This window comes from Podarcis pityusensis (assembly GCF_964106645.2).
Source record: "Podarcis pityusensis genome assembly, chromosome: 1".
NCBI classification, from domain to species: domain Eukaryota; kingdom Metazoa; phylum Chordata; class Lepidosauria; order Squamata; family Lacertidae; genus Podarcis; species Podarcis pityusensis.
In genome coordinates this window covers 68,260,727-68,287,996 of record NC_138028.1, presented here as the reverse complement: position 1 = coordinate 68,287,996, position 27,270 = coordinate 68,260,727, and the positions used below count along the sequence as shown (strand labels likewise).

Below are 27,270 nucleotides of genomic sequence, written 5' to 3'. Positions count from 1 at the left end.
CTAATAACTGGTGTGCATCTAGTTTGGCCTTAAAGTGCAGAATGTGTTACATAACAACAACAACAACCTGCACTAAATTACTACTCAGTTTTAACAAAACCTAAGATATGTAGCCTATGTTGCAATTTATGTTTAGTTGTTCTGTGATCCTGTTGGGAGGAAGGGTGGTATACAAGTATGAATGAATAAATGAATGAATTAATTAAAAAGAAACAAAACAAGTGGAACTCTTAGAAATAAGCATCTGGACTCAGACTAAACTTAGCAGACAAAGTTTTATTTTATACATCCTTCCTTGCATTCAGACACAAGCTGATGCACATTCTTCCTTCCAGACCCCGTCTTGCCCTGGCAGTCTAATGTAAGTCTTGGGATGGACTGCTCTGTCATTAACGTTGGATATTCTGAAATCCTGGCCTGCATCTGCTACAAGCAGCTACCAACACTTGTCTCTTAACTCTGATTTATAGGCTTTTGTTATCAATGATTTATTTATTTCCTTCTTTCTTTCCTGTTTGCCTGTTACATTTTAGCTTATTTAGTTTTGTTTTATGCTTGCTGGCTTTTTGAGTTAACAACAAAAATAAAAATTGCTGGGTTACTCTTTCAGTGAGTGCATTTGCTGGATATTGTCATTTGAAACCTGGGCTTGAATATTAACATCTCTGCAATTTTCTATTCCATCTCTCCCTCCAATATTAGAAAGCATGATTCAGTGCACAAGTATTCGGAAGGCAGACACGGAAGAGCAACGGTGACAGGAACATCAAGAGGAGGGTACGTACAGGCAAAGAAAACAATGGCTAAGTCTCATTGCTTGACTTGTTTTCGGGATGACTCCAAGCACTCTGGTGCTCTCAGCCTGAGATGAAGGAATAATAGATGTGGCTGCAGAGAAATGCCAAAAGTCACACTGTGGGAGGCTAAAGGAATGACTGGCCATGACTGCTAAGCTTCAAAATCAGCATCTGTCTCAATGTAATTCCAGGGAATTCACTTAGTTGCACTGTTAGCTTTTTATTAATCTCCCTTACCTAAATACAGCTGTTTGGCTCTCACAACATACCTGGTTGAGATTTGCTAAGCCCCCATAGTTTATGGTTTCTGGCTTCTGGCCCAAACCTGGATGTCTGGGAAGGCTTCAGTTGAAAAATGTTTCCTTCCTTGTTACATTGTGTAAAAGCTGCTTTCCTTCCTCTTTGCCTTCACTTTGGCTTTTCAGTTGTTAGTTGAGATAGTTAAAAAAAAAGCTGTCTCCCTTTTATGATCGTTGCTTAATATATATTTTGAATTTGGTTTTTATTGTATGTATATTTTATTACTTTAAGCCACTTTGAGTTTCTTTCTTTGGAGGAAAGGGGCCTATGAGCTTCTTTTATGTACACTGCTTAGAAATGCTATTGATTAAATAAAATTTTAAATTAATAAAATGAAATAAACCTGCATGAGCCTACCAAGACATGTAAATTTGACATGTATTTTAATGTTGCTTTATTATGTATTTTTAATGTTTACATTTTGAAATTTTTAGGTCAACTTGTGCTTGCTTTTAACATTTTCTCTTATCAGCACTTTCATATATATCCTACAATTTATGTAAACTACTTAGAGGATTTGATGACTAAGTGGTATATAAATACTATTAAGTGAAATAAATAAAATAAGCTCCCACATTTCAAATTTTGAACACAAGCATCTACCCATAATACTATCATACCACTTTAAACAGTCATGGTTTCCGGCAAAGCATCCTGGGAACTGCAGTTTGTTAAGAGTGGTAAGAGTTTTTGGGATTCTGGTAAAAAACAAAGTAGATCATGCAAGCCTGAAATTTGCCAATCCCTGCTCTAAGGGATGAATGGAGAAAAACAGCCCCTTCATATTTTAGTCAGCCTTCATGTCTACACCCAAAAGAGATGCAGAAACTGACCTCCATTTCCCAAGCCTCTCTAGCCAATCTTGAAATAATTCAATGAGTCGTTGTCCTTCATGTTGTAAGTGACACTTACTAAGAACTATACCAGAAAGGATCGGTATTTTTCTCTGTTCACAGTCGTTTAAGTGAACCGACAGAGGAAAAGATGATGGGCAGCAGATCAGGTTCCGAGGTGGTAAAATGTGAAAGGCCAGACTCATTTGTCATTGCCAAATGTGGGGAACATTGGAAGAGAAATGATAACTGATACAGAAGAACATAACATACATTGAGAAGAGCTCAAGAGGTGACAGCTGATGATAATAAAGTAAGTCTGCTGTTGACTTGATGAGCTGCCAGTGCCCAGGGTCAGTAGGACAACTGTGTATTATAAATAGCGCTGATAAGTTCTGTAATTGAAAATAATAGGTATACTGTCTATGCCTTATCTTTGTACCAAATGGAGCCAGAGCTTTCTTCCTAACCAAGTTGTTCACAAAACCAGGGCCGGAGAACCCTTTTTCACTCAAAGGGCCACATGCTCTTCTGGGCAAGCTTTTGGGAGCCAAAAATCAGCGATGGGCGGGGACAGAGACAAAAGTGCCAGAGCGATGAATGTGATGTTTACCTTTGTGCAATGGGCTGGTTTCAACACATCTACACTTCCCTCTCCATCCTCCATACAGGCAAGCAAGAAGCAGTATCAGAGTTTAAGGACGCATTCCTGCCAGGCAAAAGCACTCAAGGCAGATGCAAGCCAAGGCAGATGAGGGTGTGTGACGTAGGGAGAGTTTTGAGAGCCAGAAAGTGAGGCATGGAGAGCTGGGTTTGGCCCCTGGGCCTGAGGCTACCCAACCCTGCTTAACAGTATGCAAGTAATAGTCCCACTTCTCAGTTTAAGATCACAGTCCCATGCACACTTAATTTTGTATGATTGCAGTCCTAGGTACACAAGCATAGTGGTGCTACTTACTTAGTCCCACAGCTCTAGAATTTTTTTAGCAACTTGGCTCTGTCAAACACACTATTTTAAAGCCTTTAGGAAAGATCTGAACTCCCATCTGTTCTCACTGACTTTTTTCCTGGATTCCACCCCTCCTCCCCGCTATTCTTGCTTTGGGTCATATTGGTGCTTTAATTCTGAGCTGGATGTTTGTCAGTTTTATTATTTGCTGGCTTATTAATATTTTTGATTCGTGATTGCATTGTACTATATTGAAGTGCTTTTATGGAAGCCGCCAGAGAAGAGTTTTATTCTTAAAGGTAGCATATTAATATTTTAAAGCAACAAATGCTTCTGAGCGAACAAGCATAGAATTGAAATGCACAACTATGAAATAATGTAAGTAATAAATTATCAGTTAGAAAAGTTGCTAAACATGGTTGTTTATATACTTTCGTGAGTGGGTTTCAGCATGAACCAGAATTTTAAGTTTGCACAATTAAAATGAATTGAAGGTCTTTTTTGCCCTAGCAGAACAAATCCACTTTAAGAAAAGGACTTCTGCTGTTTGGAAACTGACAGAGAAATACATTCAAAAGTGTTTGATGAACAAATGTTTAAAGGGAAGATATGCAAACATCCCACAATCAAATCAGGGTAAATGCTGGAGGATGCTCATTGCCTCTTTACCACACTGTAAGCAAATTAGGATGAATGCTCAATAAAGACTGGGCATATCTAACCATTGCACAACCTTTGCACAAGCAAATCTAAATGAATATTGAATATGTGGAGGAGCTGTAGGAAAGAAAGCAGTCAAGAAAGCAGAAAGAAAACCGTCAAGAGCATCACCTTTCTATAACAAATGCTCACAGGCAGAGCTGGATACAATCCGAAAAGATTTTTGACATGGCCTTGGTTATAGGATGCTGTTTCCCTGGACTTGGTACAAACCCCAGTCAAATACTTCTGTTCCTAAACTTTTTCATTTTAGTTCCCCTTACATCAAAGAATGAGGGTGGGGACTTTGGTGACTGACATTCAGGGAACATGTGTCACCATGCAGGGACACATGGTGTGTCCAAGGCATGTTGATGCTTCAGGTGGAGATAAGTTGAGCCATAGTCTGAATTCTGAAGTGTACCACATCATTTCCATGGAAATGAACCTTCGATCTTTGATAGAACACACAATTTGCACACAGAAGGTCCCAAACTCAATCCCTAACATATCCAATTAAGAGGATCTCAGTTATCCAAAACATTCCTAGAGACTTTAGAAATCAGCTACCATTTGGCTGGATGGGCCTGACTTATTACAGGAGTTCAGAAATGCACAATATTTGTATTACTTAATTAAAAAAAATAAATCCCAAGCTTTGAGTGGTCAACAGCACACTGGAAAAGACCCTATTCAGTGGGTCACACAAGGCATCTGGGGGAAAGTCAGAGACATAGGCCATTCTCACCATGTTGACCCAAAAGTTTTGTGGCAAAACACACCAAAACAAAATGTGCATATTTGTAGCTGAAGAGGCGAACATTTAATGCTGCCTGAACAGACCACCAGCAGGATCTGCTGTGATATTCATGTGACCTTTGCTGGCTGCTGGTTCAGATATAGTGATTATATTATATAACATTAACAGCTGCCAAGCTAACTCTCTAACTCGGTGCACGAAACAGTATCTATAAGGTGCATTCATTGGTTTCATTTTAATTCTGTCCCTTTTGGTAGTTACATATTGGTAAATAAATGCCCATAGCAAATGGTGTTTTTTGACAGTTAATAAAAATAATGATTGAGCACCAGTAACACATATATATAATTACACCAGAGGATTCTTGATCATAAAGGCCCAGTGATACCCTGGAAACTTCACCATAGTTAAGAAAATATCACTAAATTTGTGATAAATCCTGATTTATAGCAACTTGTTCTAAGCTGCAGTTGGTTTAAAATGTCATACTGATGGTAAAGATGTAAATTCTCCTACATGAAAAATTATCATGCTGTAGGTCACTGATGAAGAGAGTTGTATGAATCAATTTTCCAACAATTTTAGATTGCAGTGGGAGTTATCAACTGCTTCATAAAAAGAAGATTAATTATACAATTCTATTATCACATATTTTTGGGTGGATGATCAAAGCACCTGTAATTGCTTTAAGCCTACTTCACAAATATAACAGGAACAGTTGATGCATCTACAATCCTCTTTTTTCCTTTGGCAAAGTAATGCCTTGTTTCTCAGCAACAGATTTATTCGTAAGTATGTCACAATTTGACAAATGCCTAATTTATAATTTCAATCTACTAATAGCCATCTAAGAGACCTAAGAGCATATCTCAGGCACACCTGTGATTCTCCTAAAAGAACCTGAGCAAAAGCTAACGCATGAAGGAACAGTGTTACTTATTCTGATTGATTACTTTGCCAATGCAAGTATTCATTCATGCCATTATTAAACCAATACATCTACCCAGTGCTTTTTTTCTGGGGAGATGCATGGCTGAGCATACCCCTAAACATTTTGTGAATCTTTGTACTTTTGTCCATTGACTGTATTTCTTTTTCCCAATTTGAACTATAAAATGGTGATTTTCTTGAGTCAAAGTGAGAGTACCCCTAAACATTTTTTTTAGGAAAAAAAGCACTGCATCTACCATGAATTAGTTTAAAGGTAAAGGGACCCCTGACAATTAAGTCCAGTTGTGAATGACTCTGGGGTTGCGTGCTCATTTCGCTTTAAAGGCCGAGGGAGCCGGCGTTTGTCCACTTCTGCAGACAGTTTTTCCGGGTCATGTGGCCAGCATGACTAAGCTGCTTCAGGCGGAACCAGAGCAGCGCACGGAAACGCCATTTACCTTCCCGCCAGAGTGGTACCTATTTATCTACTTGTACTGTGTGCTTTAGTGGTTTAACCCACAGCGCCACCCGCGTCCCTATGAATTAGTTTACATAACTTATATTGCCTTTCTTTACATTGCTTTACCTTCATCAAACGCCATACTGCCATTCAGCATTATATTCAATTAAATATAATGCTGATCCATTACAGTTACAACCATGAGCCTGTGGTTATCACTGGTTATGTTTTTTTCTTGTTCCACTGGGTAGCTGATGAACTTATTCAAACTGGCTGAAAGACCCAATTAGTGTTGGTGCATTGGCTAGGACCTGGCATGGTATGCACTAGCCTTGACTGGATGCCCAAATGAACACAGGACAGGTGTTAGTGGTGGAGCCTGTTAGGGGCCCTGGAAGCTACTTGAAAATGCTGCATCCTAACTACCGTATAGGTTTAGCTCCTTCCCTAACTCTCCCTTCCCAAAACAGCTCTTTTGCCGTGGGAAGAAAGAGTTGCTAGATGTTCCTGGGTAAGTGCATTGTGACATGCCACACTAATCTCCAAGCGATGCGAGATTCCAGGGGTACCTGCAGCATCCCTTTCCAATAGTTTTTGGTCTCCGGACTGCTGCCTTGCAGCCCAACAGCAAAAAGCCATGTCTCTCTGACCCCCAGCTTCATCCTGTAAGCTTGCACCACACTAAGCTTTCGTTGCCTCTGATTTTCAAAGGGGGGGGGAGGCCCCACCCTTTTGATATGCTAATGACTCATTATCCCCAGGCCATCACCTCCAAGGAAATTAGACTTATTTCATTACCTTTCAACTCATGTTGATTTCCTTGGATTAAGAAGTACACAATTTAAGAAGTCTGCCTAATGTAGTCTTCCGCACATGCTCATCAGAGGAGTAAAGCATTTAACACACATCTTAAGGCACACAGGTCTGACATCCCATTTAACACACAAATGCTGATTAAATTCTAATATTTACCCGGAGCCCAGGTATTTAGCACCCACAAACCTGTAACAGCATTTAGGAACAATGTATGGCATGAATTCCTTCTCCATGTGGGGGGATGCTCACTACAGCAATGGTGCAGCAGCATGGCTGGAGAGAAGTGGGTTAGTAATGGTCACATTCTCTGACCACACATGCAGTGGTCTGGCTTACCCCCTTTGTTCTGGTTCATGTGCATCCCATAGCTCTTCTCACCTTGCTCTTTATTTCTAACAAATGGGGGGAAAGCTAGTGTTGAAATTGAGCTGCCATGCCTTCAAATAGCCTTGTCGTTTTCAGATTAGCATATACATTGCCCTATGATTTTTGGTCAATTCTTGTTTTGCTGTTCAAACAAATTCATTTTTATGGTGCTTCTTTGAGATTAAGAAACACTATATCAGTAGCCCCCACCATCACCAAACATGTTTACAATTTCTTTGGGCAGAGAGAGATACTTTTGTTGATGACTAGGTATCTTAATGGGCTTTATAATGCAAACCAATTTATTATGAATGATTGGACTTTGCAATAAAAACAAAATCAATCTATTTAAATAAGAGCGAGATGAGGAGATGCTATTTTTGCACAAAAATAAAATTGAAGGTGGAACTATGTATTGTGTATGGGCCATCATCAAAACATCATCCCTCTGGCTAGTTCTCCAGTGTCAACAGTAAGTGGAAGGAGGGATTATGTGGGGCAAGAAATTAAAACCTCATGCTGCACTATGAGTGGGAGAACTCAACATGGGGATGCCATGTGTTCAGTGATAGCTTCATGGTGTAGCAGTTAAGAGTGACAGACCAGGACCTGGGAAACCAGGATTCAAATCCCTGCTAAGCCACAAAGCTCACTGGGTCACCTTCGTCCCATCACTGCCTTTCAGCCTAACATACCTCACGGGGTTATTGTGGGGTTTAATTGTGTAAGGGGGAGAACCTTGTATGCCAACTTGAGCTCCTTGGAGTAAAAGGTGGGATGGAAATGAAACAATAAATAAATGTTTCACCTCATATAATAAGGAAGGGGTGAATACCAGAATCTGTTTAAAACAGAGGTCACCCAAGGGCACATTCGCAAATGAGAGAAACTGTTGTGGGCATCACACGCAACCCTTATCCCAGCACACACTGCAACGTATTTTATTGGCTACAACTGAATGCTTTTTCAAGCCTAGTTTCAGTTGGTGGTGGAGACCCTGTGAGCTCATACACACTCACCAGCACTACACTGGCAACTCTTGGTTTGAAATAACTATCTACAAGAGAAGACTTAGCACAGATCCATTATTTAACACTTATGCTAGTTTACGTACCTTGAGCTTCTCCTGCTTCCCAATTGAATGATATGCCCCCTTTCTGACATCAGCCTGGGAGATCATTATTTAATAGAAAACAGGCTCAGACTGCAAATTATTTCTCGCTAAACTGTACTGTGCTTCATTATCATACCAGCTACATCTCAGAGTCAACATTCATAACTCAAACATTTAAGTTGTAATGCAAACATGCATGCATCCCAGAGAAATTATTTATGATATTTTAAATATTTTAGACTGAAAAGGCTTACAGTCTTTCTGTCCCCGCACCCATCACCCTGAAATTAAAGAAGAGGCATAAAGGAACCCATCTGAATAAAATCAATCTTGGACAGTCTGTGTTCAGCCCCTCCTATGCATAGGATAACGTGGCAGATAATATACAATTAAAGTGCAGCTCTGCTTGGGAAAGAGAGTGTATATAAAATGTTATCACTATACACCATCTTCCTAGCCTCTGTATATATTAAAATACTATTTTTCAAACAAAATTACTTTCAGAAAAAAGTACTAGACCTAGAGGTGGTATTACAGAGCAATAAATGGAACAAGAATTTAACTTATAGGGCACTTACTCAGGACCAGCATTCAGGTGAACAGAGGGCAAGCCAATGGGCAGCTGTGATGAGGAGATGGATCCTCTCAAGGTGTCCTGAAAGAACGAGTAAGTTTACTCATTATAATAGAAACAGTCATTTGTTATCTCATAATGCAGTAACAATCTTCTATCTAAACTATAGGTTGCAAGAGGTACTTTAATATGTGATTGCTCCTTTGAAAAAATGTGGTGGGGGGAAGTCTTGCTAATGTTGTCTAGTGTAGAAAGCAAAAGGCCATGTCAAAAAATATAAATCCATAAGAATTAGGTTTAATGGAAATCAGACATAACATATTTTGGTGTAGTGCCGTTCGAAACCATGTTCATTGTGAGGGGATGTATTATTGCCTGCAGTTATTTAAAACAAGTGCATATAACATTTTTCTTCAGTTAATGCATTACAAAAACGAAAGGCATAATATAAAAAACTGATGAAACCAGTCACAAAGAATGGTTGCATGTACTGTATCATGAAAGTAAAGAGAGACAAAACAGCCTTCTGAAGTATACAATTGTGCCCCGTTTCTGAAAAGCTCCGAAGGATATTTCTGCATGCAATGGAGGCTGATCCATTAGGGCAAATGAGACCCTGCCCACGCAATCTCACTCTGCTCTCACCCAGCCCCCACTTGCCTGCTTTTCTACATAAAACCAGTCCAAGGGGTAGCACTGCAGGTCAGCTTCCTGTCCTGTGTCTCAGTGTTGCCCTTGTAGAACTCAGTAGGGAGGATGAACTCACAGCTAGAATTGGTTGACTCTGCTGGTATCTCTGCCCTTTGCCCAACTAGTGCCAATAAGCACCAGACACCATTGTCTATAAGTACTTCCATGGGCTCCACAAAACCTGGTCTACTCAACCCATGTCAGGCCCTCCTGACAATGGATCTTTAGGATCCCCTGCCCCCCTTCAGCCCTAGAGATCTTAGCACATTAAGCAGAGGAGTAAAGTTTCCTCTAACTCCTGTTCCTTCGTTCTCATGAGGCTAGATTCTGCAATTCAGGCTGATACAAAATCAACTAAGACAATAATTCTTCATAGAGTAAATTCTTCATGTCTAGACGAGTTGTAGTTGCCCGGAGGTTTACACATCTTTGGACAGATCCCTTATTAAAGCAGAACTGTTCTAAATTGTTTCCAGCTGAATTTTTCTCTAGGGCCTAAGATCTGAAATAAGACTAATTCAAGTACAAGATCTGAGCGCACACACACACACACACACACACACACACACACATCTTATATGGATCCTATCACATAAGGAGGGATGGGGAACTTGTGACCCTCCAGATGCTGTTGGACTCAAGCTCCCATAAACCCCTACAAGCATGGCCAATGGTCAGGGATGATGGAATTTGTAGTCCAACAGCATCTGGAGGCCTTCCTGTCTCTGGCATAAGGGTTTTGCAAAATCCTGGTACAGTGGAGAATGTAAAAACTGAGTCTCCATTAAGAGATAAGATACCTATTCAGCGTAGCATGTTGATTTTCCAAATATAATTCATAATCCTTGTTTTTTACTTTTAAGGATCAAGGCCATACAGTGTGGTAAAATAAAAGTCTGCTACATAGCTATTGATATTTACTTCACCTTCACACTGTTTGCTAGTTGTAGTGGTGTGATTTATAAGAGCTGAGATTGCTCTTTTGAAAGGGACTTTTTCAATGCATGCTATTAAATTGCTGGTTAATTTTCCACATGAGGTATTAGATATAATCAGGGACAAAGAAGTAGTGGGATGTATTGATACTATGTCTCCCTGTGATATGCCAAAGAAATTCATGTTTTATATTAGAGTATGGCTCTCTCAGTTTAAGATCAGGCTGATTTGTGTCTCCCTCTTGTCTGATGGTGGGACTGGAAAGTACACCAATACAAGGCACCCTTGACACTTTAATAGCTTTATTTAAATTGGCTTGGGATTTATGACCAAGTCGTCCTTTTAGTAGGTGATCCTATTACAACACAACTGTCTCTGCAATTATAAGCAAGAATTCAAACAAATTAAAATTGGCCTTGGTTCCATGGTGACTTTAATGTGAACTACAGCTGGCCACGCAGCTAAGCAGTCATCTGACGGCTCTGTTGCATGGCCAGATTAGAATTTCATTTGTGATGAGGTGTGTGGAAAAAGTTACTGACCTCACCGCAACCTTGAAACTAATCTGGATGTGCCGTGAAGCAGTTCAGATGATTGCTTGTCCATGCAACCACATTAAGCTCAAAGCACATATAATTAAATGAATTTATGTAAAAAAAAGAAGTATGTATTTGTTCATCCGGACACATGCAGTTGCTGGAACCTCATATTGTGGTTCCAAAGCATGTTCTCCTACTCAGCTACTGCTTCTTCCACTTTCCTGCCCATCATTGCAACCAATTATTGCTTCTATTTGAACACAACATTCGTATTTCATTGCAGGAAAAGATATTTCACAGATCACATCCCTTCATGTTAAAGCATTGATCTAAGATGGGAATCCAGAAATATGTATTGACACGGATATCATTCAATAGGAGTTTTGGAGCAAGATGTCATCAGCATGCTGATTATACCCGAATTTCTATTGCATCTGAGCAAGGAGAGGCTGTGCAAGCCCTGGACCAATACCTAGGTTGTAGCTGTGATGATCTGGATGGGGGTCAATAAACTTAACTTGAATCCTGGAAAGACAGGGGTTTTGTAGGTGGGTGGTTCCCAGGTCTATCGCCTGTTCTGGATGGCACTGCACTCTTAGTTTATCAGAGTTTAACAATAGGGATTTACATTTATTCTTTCTGAAGCCATGCTGAACATGTTACCACAGGTGAGTTATAATGGAGAAACAGTTTCGACTATTTTCCTCTTTCTGTTCTTCAAAAAGCAGCTCTCTGCTTCTTTGATTGATTGCACTATAATATGGGATGTTATGGAATCACACTACATAATCTAATTTATGTATTATCCCAGCTCAGTGCATGGATGATAAAGAAGCATCATCCGGACTTAATATTTTATGATGACTGATCAGTCAAAGTTTGACCCAGGTTCAAATTTTATGGAAGGAAGCAAAGTAGGTGGAAATGAGCAACCCAAATAGGCTGCATTGCTCAGTAGACGTTACATCCTTAGCTAGTACAGTAATGTAATCATTTCAACACATGCCAAACTTTTGGCTGTGCCTACTTTACTTTTCAGGCACAAAGTGAGTTGAGAACATAAGAACATAAAAATTGCCCTGCTGTATCAGACCAAACACCTATCTAGTCCAGCAACCAGTTTCTCCCAGAGGTTAATTAGATGCCTCTGGAAAGCACATAAATAGGACAAAGGGGTAATATTCAGGACCCTGGCATTCTGTCACATGTGCTGCTTGGTTGTGTAAATGGATGTAATGTGCTGAAAATGAAATGTATGCAGCTGCTGTCCTCAGTGCCATGGAGACTTCAGGTTCTCTCACCTTCCTTCAATGTTCCTTCACACATTATGCCTTGCCTTAACAGATTTTCCCATCTGGTTGATAATTACATTGTACCAAAGGATTATTCAGAACAAAAGAAATTTGCTTCTTCCAACCAGCTAGCACATCACAAAATCTTGCTGTGAGTTTTCCCTCTCTCAACTGAAATCTCTTAGCCCACTTCCTCACCCAAATCTGAAATGGTTCCCATGGAAGAACTGGTGCAAAGTAAGTGGGGGTGGATCCTTCACAAATATGTCCCTTTTTCCATGAGTTCTCACAGCCACACTAGAAGCATGGCAACAGAAGTGAGCTGCCGCTCCCTTGCTTGACCAGGGTCCCAAACCCAGCAACGGAAGTAGGAAGCTTTCCTTGCTTCTGCAATTGGACAAATTCCTTATTTTTCCCTGTCATTGCTGGGAGCCATGCACAGTGCTGGAAAATAGATGCCTACTATAGGAGCAATCAATCAATCAATCAATCAATCAATCAATCAATCTTTATTGTGATCAAAGACCAGGCAGCAGAATTAACAACAGCAACATATGCATCCTTATCTTCTGGTGTGCTGCACAAATTCCAGCATCACACAGTAAGGGAGGGTCGCAGAGTGGCCTAGGCAACTGAGTATCATTTCCTGCACTTTGCTGTGAAGCATGTGTTGGGAAATAACTGGTGAATACCAATTAATCCTGAGGTCTCACATGTGTGGGGAACTACAAAGAATTTTGAATTCTGATTCTGTCTTCTGCGTCATTAGCTACCTCTCCCAGTTTGATGTCATCTGTAAATTAGCTGAGCCTCCCCTCAATTTCTTCATATAAGTCATTTCTAAAGATGTTGAACAACAATAAGCCCAGGACAGAACCCTGCGGCATCCCACTCGTCACTTTTTTCCAGGATAATGAGGAACCATTAATGAGTACTCTTTGGTTCGGTCAGTCAAACAGCTACAAATCCACCTAACAGTCACCTCGTTCAACCCACATTTTACCAGCTTTCTCGCGAGAACATTATGGGGGACTTTGTCACAAGCCTGACTGAAATCAATATACTGTACACTATGTCCACAGCATTTCCCTGAATGTTTGGTAATCTCCTCTAGTAAGGCATCATCCAAGTCTTCCGTCTGGCTTGGCGATCTATAGCAGACACCCACAGTAAGGTCACTGTTGTTTCTCTCTCCGACAATTTTTACCCATATACTCTCAATCTGCTTTTCATGCTCCATGTCATGGATTTCTTTTCAAGTGCACACATCCTGTTTGGCAGCATAAAATTTCCCACAGCATGGGACTCCTTCCAGACAACCTGTTTATTAAGTATTCATCCTGATTCGCTTACACAGAGGGTGGACTATGTCTGGTCTTTATGAAGCATTCATTCAGATGTTTGTTTGCTGGGAGGTTCTAGGACTATAAGCATCCATCGTCAATTCATCCTGCATTGCTTGTGCTATGGTTCGCCAACTTCCCATTAATCATTCATTCATCCAACACTTTTTAGTGCATTTCCCCATCACTTTCCTAACTGCAAAATGTTTTGTTTTGCTTTTTTTTTTTAGTGGATCCGTTGTGCTAAGACAACAAAGTACTTTAAGCCACTTTAATTGCACAAATCCAAAATGCCAGTATGCATTTGAATCCCCTGCCCACGCCAAATACCGGCAGTCAGGAAGTGACCATGCATAGTGCTAGAAAGACAGGTGGTGTCTCTGCTTTGCCTTGGCAATGTGGCAGGGGGTGCTCTTCCTCCCCTCCCCATCCCCAGCACAATGAGCAAGCTTCACCCATATTTATAGCCCAGCCCTCTTGAAAAATTGCCAGCCAGTGGTTTGCAGGCAGTGAAAACAGCTACGTAGTTAGGGCCGATACTTCAGCTCACACCTACACTGCCCCAGCCACCAATCTTTATATGGGCAACCAAAAGCAGCCAAGGATAACTTATTCATCAGCTTTCCTCAGTCACGATTCTCGCTACCATAAATCAAAAACGTCAGTAACAGCTCTCTCTCTCATCCTCAGTTCTCACAGAGTGACTCTTATGCCTATGAAAAAACACTCTGGGAAAGAATGGTTTATATTAGGATTGTTCTTCAGGGAAGCATGTTTTATATTAGAATAGTTCCTCCAGAGGAGGAACAGGAAATAGGGGGGCTGAGGGAGTACTAGAGATGCAAGGAATCTCCTCTTGCCACTAGAAGGAGAGGGGTTAGCTCATGATCTGCAATATGTTCAAAGGAAAGCATCATTCATTTATTCCTAATTATGCCATATTCATTCCAAACTATCCAGGACCAGTGCATTAAAAGGGAAATTAATATTCAATTAGCCTAAAGCTTCTGCATTAACAAATATTAATGAGTGGCTTTTTACTTGCTGAGGTGTCTTCTTTGAAGAGCTTTGATTACAGGGATTCTCATTTAAAGATCTTAAGGTTTTTTAAGAAGTAGCTTTTAAGATTACAGATCTTCAGAGGTTAATTTCCTGAGGCCTCCAGTTCCTTCATTTTCTGTGGAATTGTACTTTAAATTCATGTACTTGTTCTTGGAAGGCAGATTTTGGACCATCTTTAACAGAAAAGTACGATCCTTCAGGAAGGCTCACCTGGCACCTTTGTTATGCATCTTTAGGTGCCAGGCAAAAACACTTATGTCCTTTTAATTGTGTTTGTGGGAGGGTGTTATTGGTTTGCTTTTGTTCTTGTTATTGTTTTTATTATGTATTTTGTGTTATCTTTTGTATTTTTATGTTGTGAACTGTCCTGTGATCTTGGATGAAGGGCAGCATACAAATTCAATAAATAATACTAAAAATAATAATACTAAATATTAGAATTTCAAAAACTTAATTATCATCATTGGGTTGTATCCAATGATGCACTTCCACTCACACAAACTGGGGCACCTGATTTTGGCCAATCTCCCCTACACATCACATCCTCAAAAGAGCTGCACCCCCCTAAGCAGACCCACTGAAATTAATGGACCTCACTTAGACATGCTCATTAATTCCAGTGGATCCGCTCTGAGGAAAACTTAGTTGAATATCACCCTCTGGAACAGTTGGGTGAAAATAAGGTGAACCACTTTGCACAACTGAGAGCCACTGTGGTGTTTACAGTGTTGGACTAGGACGTGAGAAACCAGGGTTCAAATCCCCATGAAACCTTGAGCTAGTCACTATCTTTCAGCCTAACAAACTTCACAGGTATCTGAAGAAAACTCATACTGTTATGTACTGAGTTGAATAGGATCCAAACTGCAGCAGTCTGATTGGTCCTAGAACAATAGGATCCAAATTGCAGCAGTCTGATTGGTCCTAGAACAATAGGATCCAAATTGCAGCAGTCTGATTGGTCCTAGAACAAGGCAGCAGTATGATTGGTTGGCAGGAACCACCCAATCATGCTCCAGATATAAGTGAATCCACAACCTGATTGGCTTACAGTAGAATTCCAGAATTAGCCAATCATGTGCAGCCCATTGTGTAAATAATGTATATAAAGCAGATACTTTGAGGGGACTTTCATTCATTCCTCCTCACCACTATGAGCTGAATAAAGAGCATGAAATCACTTTGCGACTCTGAGTATATTTCACTGGCGACGAGGATGGGATCCCGCTGAGCTGACTGCCACACACAGCACCGCAGCACCACCACCTGCCGCACCGCTGCCTTGCACCACGTATCCAGGCTTCAGCTCCGGGACACAAGGAACTCAGAATGGCAACCGACAGCAGCTTCTCGCCGTTCAACCCAGCATCTGGAGACTGGGAAGCGTACGCCTCCTGTTTCACCTTCCTCCTAGAAGCCAAAGGGGTCACCGATGAAGAAGACGCCAAGAAGAGGGCGATATTCTTCAGCATCTGCGGAGAGGAGACGTTTGAAATCGCCCGGGCTCTCCTTGCACCTGAAGACGTCGCTACTGTTCCATACAAAACAATAATGGAACAGCTGAAGGGGCACTTTTCGCCGCAGCCTTCAGTGGTGGCTCGTCGAAATGCCTTCTACGCAAAGCGGCAAGCCCCTGGGGAAACCATAACTGGGTTTGTGACCTCTATCCGCCAAGCCGCCCGGTTCTGCAACTTCTCAAAGCTGGAGAGCATGCTTCGGGACCGCCTCGTCGGTGGCCTGAAGGATGAGAAGCTGCAACGACACCTCTACGCTAAGAAGGAACTAACGTTCCAGGTCTCTCTGGAGGAGGCCCTGGCAACGGAAGCTGCCAAGAGGTCGACACAAGAGGCACGGCCGTGCCTGCCATCCCAACCGAGGGTCCACCACGAAGACCTCCCCAACGACTCAGGATCTGACAGGGAGGAGGTGCACCGAGTACAGCAGCTCACTCAAGCAGCCCACATACCACAGCTGCCTCGACGAGAAGGAGGGAACTGCGCAAGCTGCGGGGAAAGTCACGAGAGGAGGACCTGCCGTTTCCACAACGCAGAGTGCAGGCAGTGCAGAAAATCGGGACACATCGCCCGGGTGTGTCGAGCTTGGCCCACCCGACGCCAGGCATCAGATCACCAATCCAAGAGCCCCAGGGCCCAGGGCCCAACGCACCAAGGCAACTCGATGGAGCTCACGGACTTCCAGGTATACCAGTTGCCCCACCCCAACGTAGAGAAAATTTATGTAGAGGTACAGATAGAGGGGGCCCCATGCTGCATGGAGCTTGACACGGGTTCAACTCTATCCATAATCTCGGCAAGGACCTTAAGGAAACTGTGTCCTACTGGGGGTCCCAAACTCAGGCCGGCCCCATTCACCCTCCGGGACTTCCAGAAACGTAAGGTCCCCACAATGGGGGTGGGGACCTTCAGGGTGCAATACCGAGGGCGGACGCGGCAACTGGACTTGCTTGTGGTCAAGGGCCCCTACATTAGCTTACTAGGATTGGCATGGTTTGGACCACTGGGGCTAGCCATCACCGGGGTGAACCACACTACCTTACAAGTGGACCTGGACGCCATATGCAAGGAATTTCCAGGGGTTTTTGATGGGAAATTGGGACAGTATACGGGCCCCCCCTTTGCTCTACAGCTTGACCCCGCAGTACGACCGGTCAGGCTCAAGGCCTGCCAGGTCCCGTTCGCCCTGAAACCCCGTATAGACGAGGAATTGGACCAGCTCGTGGAGCAAGGAGTGCTGGAGCCAGTGCCTAATGCCACCTGGGAAACCCCAATCGTCACACCTGTCAAGCCTAATGGTTTGGTCCGCATCTGCGCAGACTACAAATGTACCATAAACAAGGCCCTCACGGCCCATGCATACCCAGTGCCAGTGGTCAGCCATGTCCTTGCCACCCTGGCTGGGTCGAAAATTTTTGGCAAGCTGGACTTGGCCCAAGCATATCAACAGCTGCCAGTAGATGAGGCCACAGCAGAGGCACAGACGATTGTGATGCACAGAGGAGCGTTCAGGGTAAAGCGGCTGCAATTTGGTGTCAGTGTGGCACCAGGCATATTCCAGAATCTAATGGACTCGCTCCTTAAAGGGATTCCTGGCGTCACCCCCTTCTTCGATGATGTGTTGATTGCCGGGCCCACACCAGAGGAGTTTGAGGACCGCCTCCGCACCGTTCTGCACCGTTTCCAGACGGCGGGTGAAGCGGCAAAAATGTCTACTAGGAGTGCCTCAGGTGGACCTTCTGGGATTTATGGTGGACACAGAAGGGGTCCACCCGACTGGGGACAAGGTACGGGCCATTTGTGATGCCCCAGCACCCAAGAGCAAGACTGAACTTCAGGCCTTCTTGGGACTATTGAACTTTTACCATTCCTTCCTTCCCCACAAGGCGGCGGTAGCGGAGCCCCTACACAGACTCCTGGACAAGCAGGCCCCTTGGGTGTGGGACCAGCGCCAGGAGGCTGCATTCCAGGCAGTCAAGGACTTGCTTGTCTCAAACTTGGTCTTGGCACACTTCGACGAGAGGCTGCCGGTGGTGCTAGCATGCGACGCCTCGCCCTATGGCATTGGCGCTGTCCTGGGACACCAACTCCCGGATGGAAGAGAGGTACCGGTAGCATACTTTTCCCAGACACTCAACGCAACCGAGCGGAACTACTCGCAAATAGACAAGGAGCGGCCCTTCACCGTGGTGACTGACCACAAGCCGTTGCTTGGCTTGTTTGCCCCCGAAAAGCAGACCCCCCAAGTGCTGTCTCCTCGCGTCCTCAGGTGGTCAGTTTTCCTTGCCAGCTACCAGTATGCACTGATTCACCGCCCAGGGAAGGTGATGGGCCATGCGGACGCCCTCAGCAGGCTACCACTACCGGAAACAGGCCCCGACCCAGTACCTGCACAAGAGGTTATGAGCCTGGAGCTGCTTCCCGACTACCCCATTCAGGCACATGAAGTTGCGCACCATTCCAAGAAAGATAGGGTCATCTCCCGGGTCCTGGACTGGGTGTGGAGGGGATGGCCCAGCAGCAGTCCTGGGCCAGAATTCACTGGCTACACAACCCGCAAACATGAACTGTCAGCCCACAAGGGGTGCCTGTTATGGGGAAGCAGGGTCGTTGTTCCCCAGCCCCTCCGCAAAAGGGTCCTCACAGCCCTACACGAGACACACCCAGGGGTAGTAAGAATGAAGGCCCTGGCCAGGAGTTATGTGTGGTGGCCGGGGATCGACGGAGAGATAGAGGCCTGGGTCAAACACTGCCAGGCCTGCCAAGAATCGCGCCCAGATCCCCCAAGGGCCCCAGTCCAGTCCTGGGAGTCTGCCCGAGCACCATGGTCATGCCTGCATATGGACTTCGCTGGCCCCTTTCAGGGGAAAACATTCTTCATAGTGGTGGACTCCTACACCAAATGGCTGGAAGTCGCACTGGTACCGTCCACTTCTACATCCGCAGCCATCCGGGTACTACGCAGGCTGTTTGCAATCCATGGGCTCCCTGACACTCTCGTCTCAGACAACGGGACTGCATTTACGTCAGGAGAATTCCAAACCTTCACAGCACAGAACGCCATCCGCCACATCCGTTCGGTGCCATTCCACCCTGCCACCAATGGCCAAGCAGAACGCATGGTGCGGACCACCAAGAACACCCTTCGCCGCATGACGCAAGGGGATTGGGAGTACCGCCTTGCCACATTCCTCCTAGCACAGCACAGCACCCCCAGCTCAACGACTGGCCGGAGCCCCGCTGAACAACTAATGGGTCAGCGCCTTGCAATCAGATTGGACCACCTTCACCCCGATAGAGCTCAGGATGAGGTAGTGGTGGGGGAAGGCAGGAACCCCCGGACCTTCGAGGCCCAGGACCCAGTGTACGCAAAGAATTTTGGGGCAGGCCCAGCATGGGTACCCGCCACAGTCACCAGGGTCACTGGCCCCGTGTCGTACGAGGTGCTAACAGATGGGGGGCAATGCTGGCGCCGCCACTGCGACCAGATACGGCGACGATTCCCGGGAAAAAACCAGGAGGAGGAAAGGTCAGAGGAGACCCAAGGGAACAGAGGGGCAGTGAGGCCCATAGAGCAGGAGGGGCCAGCAGGAGAGGCAGAATCAGTAAATACAGAGAGGACCCACGAGGCCGAAAGGACACCGGAACCAGAACCACGACTGAGCGAGCTGGTTGCGCCAGACCAAACAGGCCCATCACAGCCAGCATCCTTGGAACACGAGCCAGAACCTGAACCCCGGACCAGGGAACACCACAGGCCGCAACGCACACGTAGGCCGCCGGCGTACCTCGAGGACTATGAATGCGACCTCCCGGGCAGGACTGGAACTTAGAGGGGAGGGGTGTTATGTACTGAGTTGAATAGGATCCAAACTGCAGCAGTCTGATTGGTCCTAGAACAATAGGATCCAAATTGCAGCAGTCTGATTGGTCCTAGAACAATAGGATCCAAATTGCAGCAGTCTGATCGGTCCTAGAACAAGGCAGCAGTATGATTGGTTGGCAGGAACCACCCAATCATGCTCCAGATATAAGTGAATCCACAACCTGATTGGCTTACAGTAGAATTCCAGAATTAGCCAATCATGTGCAGCCCATTGTGTAAATAATGTATATAAAGCAGATACTTTGAGGGGACTTTCATTCATTCCTCCTCACCATTATGAGCTGAATAAAGAGCATGAAATCACTTTGCGACTCTGAGTATATTTCATATACCAATAACAAAGCTCATACCAATAACAAACTTAGTTGGTCTCTAAGGTGCTACCGGAAGGAATTTTTTTGTTTTGTTTTGACTATGGCAGACCAACACAGCTACCTATCTATACTTCACAGGGTTGCTGTGAGGATAAACTGGAGAGGGGGAGAAGTTTGTATACCACTGTGCACTCCTTTGGGAAAAGGTGGGATATAAATGTAATAATAAATAAAATGAAATGTTATTTCCATTTGCACAATGTCACCATTGAATGTAAGCCATTTCATTTTGTTTAGAATCATAGAAGAGAGAGAAAGAACAGCCCATTTTATTATTATGAAGGGTCAGCAATGTGAGTTTTCTGTAAGCAAAATGTTACATTTCGATAATATCTAGGTGGTTGCAAATATTTTCCAAAAATAGATCCATTGCTTAACCACCACCAATCCCATCTTACACCAATTAGGATTGGTAACTCTGCATGGATTAATTTACATATATTATTCCATGCACAGAGGTATATCATGAACGTAGGGCAGTTAATTACAACATATATATATATATTTACACAATCCACTGCAAAGAACCTACTTTTATTGCATATTTTCACATGAAAATTAGACTTTCAGTACTGCTTTGATCAGAAAAGTAATTGAAGAAACTAACTCGTGGGATTTTATGTTTGCATTTCAGGTGAAATAATTTCACATACAATTTCTTCAGTTTAAATAGAGTCGTTCCTCCCGCCGCCACCTAACCACAAACTCAGTTTGTCGGCAGAATAAGAAATCAAGTTCTATCTGGGTCACACGTAATCAGCAGCAACAAAGATTTTGCTGGACGAATTTAGTTACATCTGTGCAGCAGCCACTGATGAAACAATTCATCATTTTAAAACGAACCTGGCATGTTTGTGCTTCATTTTTAATGACCCATTTCTACCTGGTATTATAATTCATGCCCACACAAGAACATATAATTTTTTTTGTTGCATATTCATCTCTGAGGGGGAAAATCCATGTGCTGAATTAAAAATACATGAGTTTTTGTTATTTGCCCAGTACTTTAAAATGCTACTACAAGCTTGACTGAAGCTCTAACTATTTCCGCAGATCTTGAGGTACTTGCCTTGCTATCTGCCAGCTCTGCTGAGCAGAAGAAAGTAATTTCAGTGTGCTGTTCCATGCTGAACAAATTGAATACCTCGGGCCTAAATCAATTTTGTTGTTGCCGCCTCTGCTGAAATGCTGGGATCCCCCCACAGATGCTGAAATGCTGGTTGATGCTGTCAGAAACCCTAGGAGAAAGCAGAAACTTCATGATTAACCTAGAACATTACCACATAACCAAGTGAGCTTTCAGAGGCTGGTTGCCCTTAGGCCTCAGAGCCTTCCTGAGGCACAGAAAGAAGTGCAGCTGTTGCAAAATCACCCTTGGCCACTGACACACATTGAGAAGCCACAGGATCGGATAGGCCTGTATAAATACAAAGAGCCTGGTTTTTGGCCTGCTGCTTAGATAGTGCTGGAGGTGGGGAGCAGAGCAGAGAAACTGCCTCTCCTCATCTGTGGCTTAGCATGTCCCTGCCTCTGAGGTTCATTGGAGAATGTATTCAAGGTTTGGCTTGGGCTGGAACTGAGGGGTGCTAAATAGGAGGGTCGGAAATGGGGAATCTGGTTTTGTAATTCCCATAATTCCTAAGCTACTTGGGGCTGATGGGAGTTCGAGTCTAGACTGAGGTACAGTTAGTTTAGATTGAGGTATAACTCCGTATAGCCGCAACATAACCCCCAACCTTTGGGAAATGCAAAGAGTAGGTCTGCAAAACATACTGGATGCAGTTGTGGGGGTGAAATATAGTCTGCATTGCACTTCAAGGCCCAGCTTCCAGAGCCTCCCGATTCTGCTTGAGCCCCCCCTTCACCTCGCTTGCAGCAAGTGGGCGTTTGCACTCTGGGTCGGCGAACAAAATCTCCCAGCCGAGATTCACGCCTGTCAGCCACAGCGCTGCCTGCCTTGACAACCAAAATTTGTACTACATACTTTCGAAGAACTCTGTGATCCAAGAATTTGGAGGGGGGGAGAAGGAACAACACACAAATAAAACATAAGCGTTACGAAAATTAGAAGGACTTTCAGAGAGGAAACCCGCAACAAGGGGGGGTGGGGGTGGGATTATCCTTCTGGCTTTTACAGCAAAACAAAGCATCTGCCCTAGATACCAGTGTTAATTAAACCAAGCAGTTCTTCTGCTTCTGAAAGCATCTCTGGGAAATTAATTAAAATTTCATTCTGGATAAGGTTTTTACACAGAAGGCTAAAAGGAATACACACACACACACACACACACACACACACACACACACAACAAAAACCCCTACTATCTAAGAACATACTGTTGCAACTTGAGGCCAGCATACATAGTACTGCTTCCCCCAAATTATGACAGCTTTTTTGGAGCTATTGTGACTGCAGCAGTTGCTGCCAGCTGCATCCATGGGGCAGATGACATGCAAATAAAGCCCATGCCATCCCCCCCCCCCCCAAACTTCTTTCCTAGAATTGCTTTCTCTTATTGTCATGTTTTGATGAAAACATTTGTGTGTAAGTTCTTCTGGACGTTCAACTCAATGTACAGTGGAACCTCGGGTTATGTACCATCCTCCTTACGAACGCTTCAGGTAACGAGTTCTGCTAACCCGGAAGTAGATGCTCTTGGTAGCAAACTTTGCCCTGGGATGCGAACAAAAGTCACACGCCGGCGGCACAGCAGCAGCAGGCCCCATTAGCGAAAGCGCGCCTCAGGTTAAGAACGGTTTCAGGTTAAGAACGGACCTCCGGAACGAATTAAGTTTGTAATCGGAGGTACCACTGTACATGTTAGGTTTGCCTAGGGCATGGATAGCCAACGTGGTGTTATCCAATTCTTAATGTTCTACCTTTCCCATCATCCTTGACCATTGGCCAAGCTGGCAGGAGCTGATGGGAGTTGTAGTCCAACAACATCTGGAGGGCAGCACATTGGAGGAAAGTTGGGTAAACTGGCCCTTAGAAGGTAACAAATAGTATGTGTGGTGTGGTTTTTTAAATTGGTTTCATGAGGCCAATTATCCAAATTTTCACTCTATTATGAGTTATCCATGACTGTGCAAGCAGAGCGTAGTTGCCATGTGTGCTTTTGAAGGCTGTAGGCTTGGGCTGCAACCACTGTGATCTCAGAGAATGAAAAACATGTCTCCCTGTTACATAAGCAAGCCTCTTCTGTCATTCAAAATGATCAGTGCTGTGGTAAAGGAGAGCAGGGGCCAGCCCTCTAGCTTCACCACTTCCATAGCTGTCCCCCAAGAGGTTTTATCTAACTTCATTGTCTTTGGCTTTTCTCCTGACTTTGTTGTGTCTTTTACATTCTAGCTTCCAGTGCTATTACAGTTCACTTTCAGCCACTGCTGCCAGGACATCCCTGTCTCCCAGTTTCATTGACAACAGTCACCTATCAATGCTGGCATTCAGTTATGATCCCTGGAGAGCTTTGGGGAAGAAGGCAAAACAGCTGTATACCAACTGAAGGAGCACATATTTGACCTCAATTCAGAAAGCAATTTAAATGCATAAGTAATGTTAAAACATGAATGGACCTATTTAAATCAATAGATTGCTCATATATTTAAAGCAATGAATGGGACAAAACACTTTTCCGGACTCCTACATTAAATCTAGCCTGCTATAATGAGTTGCTATAAAAAGAAATAATATTCAAAATACCTTGAAGGGTTTTCAAAAAGCAAATTTGTGCATTTGTGCACTTCATTTCAAGATCCAGAGACATCTTGGGGTGAGTTTCAGAACTAGTTGAATAAAACAAATAATCCTCCCCACCATCAAAAAACAAATTCTCGCCAGCTCTTCACTGTTTTGTGAATGATACTCAGAGCTTCACTGTGACATATATCAGATTGAAGCACTAATTGTGTGATCCTATGCATATATATAAAAAAAGTCCCATTGAGTTCAATGAGGTTTGCTACCATTCAAGTAGGTATTGAAATGTCATTGAACTCAGTGGGACATACTTTTGGGTAGACAAAAATAGGATTGCACTGTAAATCAAAATAATTTCAAAGGTTATCCCACATTACATTAAAGGTAAAAGAAACATTAGAAAGGTCAGGAACCTATTGGATGGTGTGAGACATAATGTTGGGGTTTTACTAAGAAAGAAAGATGGATGGTATATTTCCATAGCTGTGCAGCTCCTACTAAAAGTGTGTGGGAAAGAACAGCAGAAATATGGTGATGAGCAAAAAAAAAAAAAAAATGCATCCAAGAAGCAAGGCCAATAATACTTAAACCACTCCCAACAGACATCTGTGTTATCTAGTGAGTAGTATATTTCAGATATAAAAACTTACTGGATGGTATGGGAAACATACATTATACATGGCCTGCATGTTTTAAACTCTTTATAATACCATTGTTAGAAACAGCATGGAAATAATTCAGATCTCAGAGGCAGTGAGGAAGGTCAAACAAGAATCCACTGGATGGGCAAACATTTCACAAATAACTAAACAGTCAAGATGAAAGATGAAGAAGGGGTGAAGGGGTGCAGAAGGCCCCACTGAGGTTCAGTAAGCCATACACATACAGTAATACAGGCAGCATGGATAATATATAGTATACACATACATACAATACATATCATATACTATATACTATATAGAAGAGCTCCAGAAACAGAGGCTCCAAATAATCAACCATAAGACCCAGTAGACCCCTCACATATTTTATTGGGTGGTAAGGGACCTAGGACCCTAGAATTTCGCTCCTATGCCAAGTGATTTCAAATCTTTATTAATAAAGCAGGATCACAATAATCCTTAGGTTTGAAGTCCAGAGGCGAATGTAGTGTGGAATCTAGACACATATAAAAAATCTTGTGAAGATGCTTTTTTTAAAAAAATTAAAATCTGAAAAAAATATATTGAATTTGCCATAGCTCACCATCTCCATCTAGTGACACATTTGTATAATGCACTTTACAACAAACTTAAAACATTTTATTTGCAGCTATATAGCTGAGTCCTACCATATGTAGAGAGGTTGCTCAGAGGGTAGACAGGATCTTCAGAGTCTTTGAGGGGGATTGGTCATGCTACGCCACTGGCTCTGAGCCTCCCTCTGGCACCATTACCATTACCATTTGACTTATGGAAGTTGAAGGTCTTATGTGAGGAGCCTTCTGAATGCATAGAGGTTCCTCACATTCTTTAGAACAGGCATAGGCAAACTCAGCCCTCCAGATGTTTTGGGACTACAACTCCCATCCTCCCTGACCACTGGTCCTGTTAGCTAGGGATGATGGGAGTTGTAGCCCCAAAACATCTGGAGGGCCGAGTTTGCCTATGCCTGCTTTAGAACCCCTGTTTTCCAGGGTTCGAAAACATACAAGGTGTTTCCACAAGTTTAGAAGCCTCCTCACTTCAAACCTTTGCCTCCCATAAGTTGAAATGTTGCAGGCACAGTGACAGATGGCGGAGCTGGTGTGCTTGTCCCTTCATATGTTTATCCCAACTGTAATATCTAAAGGGGTTTTCAAAACTCGGAAAACTGCTCCAAGAACATATCTGATAATTACTCCACAACATAAATCGTAATTAAGTAACAATTTGGCTATTGCTAAGAGGTTTCTTGGTATGGTTCTAGATTTGCAGCATGAGGATGTAAGAAACCTCTGTTTCAGATACTCCTATTTTCCTTTCAATGCATAATGAAAAATGTGAGTCCAAAGGCTAACATAAAATCCTCTAATTTTAGTCTTCATCAGAAATCACAGCAGATCTTGGATCCTATGCTTCTATTTTCATTTATTTTCTGAGAAGTTATTTCCATAACGGAATCATCAGATGCATTTAATAGAAGTTTTTGCCACTTATAAATTTTTATTTGCACTAAAAAGCCAACTCTAGGTCTATCTCTAGGGAGCCTCGTCTGTGCCAATATCCTGAAAGACGTTTTCATTAACCTTCTTTGACCTTCCATGACCATAATGTAGGCTTTCACAGAACTTATTTTCTGATACTGCACCTCTGTTAGAATATAAACCAATCTAAATTTAAATGCTCATATCAGCAGCAAATGTCTTAGAAGAATAACCTTTGTAAATGCAACATAAATCCTAAGATAATGGAGAGGTTAAAATATGAAGCAAAAATAAAGCAGCACAATTTGAAGAGAATGGGGAAGGCATTTTGGTGGCTATTGCCAATGATGTTTCCACATGTTCCTTCATTATTAAAACAAGAGGGAGAACTTTGTTGCTTCTGTATGTTCCTAAGTATAATTCTTTACCAAAGATGTGTCTACTTCGTGCTTTCATAAAACAAATAAAATCTGTTAAAGCTTGTAGTATTTTTGCACATGTGGGTTCTCTAAACTGATTCAACAGTCGTCACGTCAGTGTATACAGGCCTCCTCTCACTTAAGTGGGCGTTACGTTCCAGGACCCTGCACACATAGGCAAAAATTGTGAAAGTGGGGACCACCCTCTAAAAATCCTCTCAATGCCCATTTTTCCTACTCTCCAACTCTCTCTAGCAGTCTCTCCCCAATCCAGACCTAAATATCTGGAGTTGAAGCTCTGGGGCCGGATGGAAGCTGCAGGATGTGTGGGAAAGTGGCAGCTGCTGCTGCTGCGCTACCCTATATACCAGCTATTAGGTGGGGAGGCTGAGCAGCCTAAACAATGCCCTGCTGCACCTCGGGTCTCTTTGGGGCTTCCTCAACCTTCACTAACATCCTTTTTGGGCTCCTTGTGAGACACGAGGACTCTCCAGCCATTTCCCACCAGGTTTGAATTTATTTATTTATTTCCTGGTGCCACAGTCATGCGTGAGTCGATCACGCATAAGTGGGGAGAAACACCTGTAGTAGTCTGTAATTGTTTGAGATTGTAAGCTGCTTTGTGGAGGAAGTTCCTCAGCAAGTGGGTATTGATATCAATAAACACCAGCCAAGAGCTCTAGCATTCTGTGGCCCACGCAATTTATGGGCAGTGGGGACATTACAATGGGGCTTGGGCTAATGGGCTGTCCTCTG

The 27,270-nt window shown here is 43.3% G+C and overlaps 1 protein-coding gene and 1 long non-coding RNA gene across 2 annotated transcripts in view; one reads left to right on the top strand and one right to left on the bottom strand.

Moving 5' to 3' along the window:
- GALNT18 (polypeptide N-acetylgalactosaminyltransferase 18) overlaps positions 1-8,657 on the bottom strand; it is a 369,938-nt gene extending 361,281 nt beyond the window's left edge. Inside the window, exon 1 of the mRNA XM_081013763.1 lies at positions 8,603-8,657. Within this exon, the coding sequence (XP_080869889.1) occupies positions 8,603-8,615 (13 nt within the window). The 5' untranslated portion in view covers positions 8,616-8,657. The remainder of the gene's footprint in view (positions 1-8,602) is intronic.
- The window catches only part of LOC308481461, a 98,704-nt gene extending 72,226 nt beyond the window's left edge, over positions 1-26,478 (top strand). Inside the window, exons 2-4 of the long non-coding RNA XR_013988682.1 lie at positions 703-777; positions 2,054-2,243; positions 23,587-26,478. This is a non-coding gene — a long non-coding RNA (uncharacterized lncRNA). The remainder of the gene's footprint in view (positions 1-702; positions 778-2,053; positions 2,244-23,586) is intronic.
- Positions 26,479-27,270: the final 792 nt, after the last annotated feature.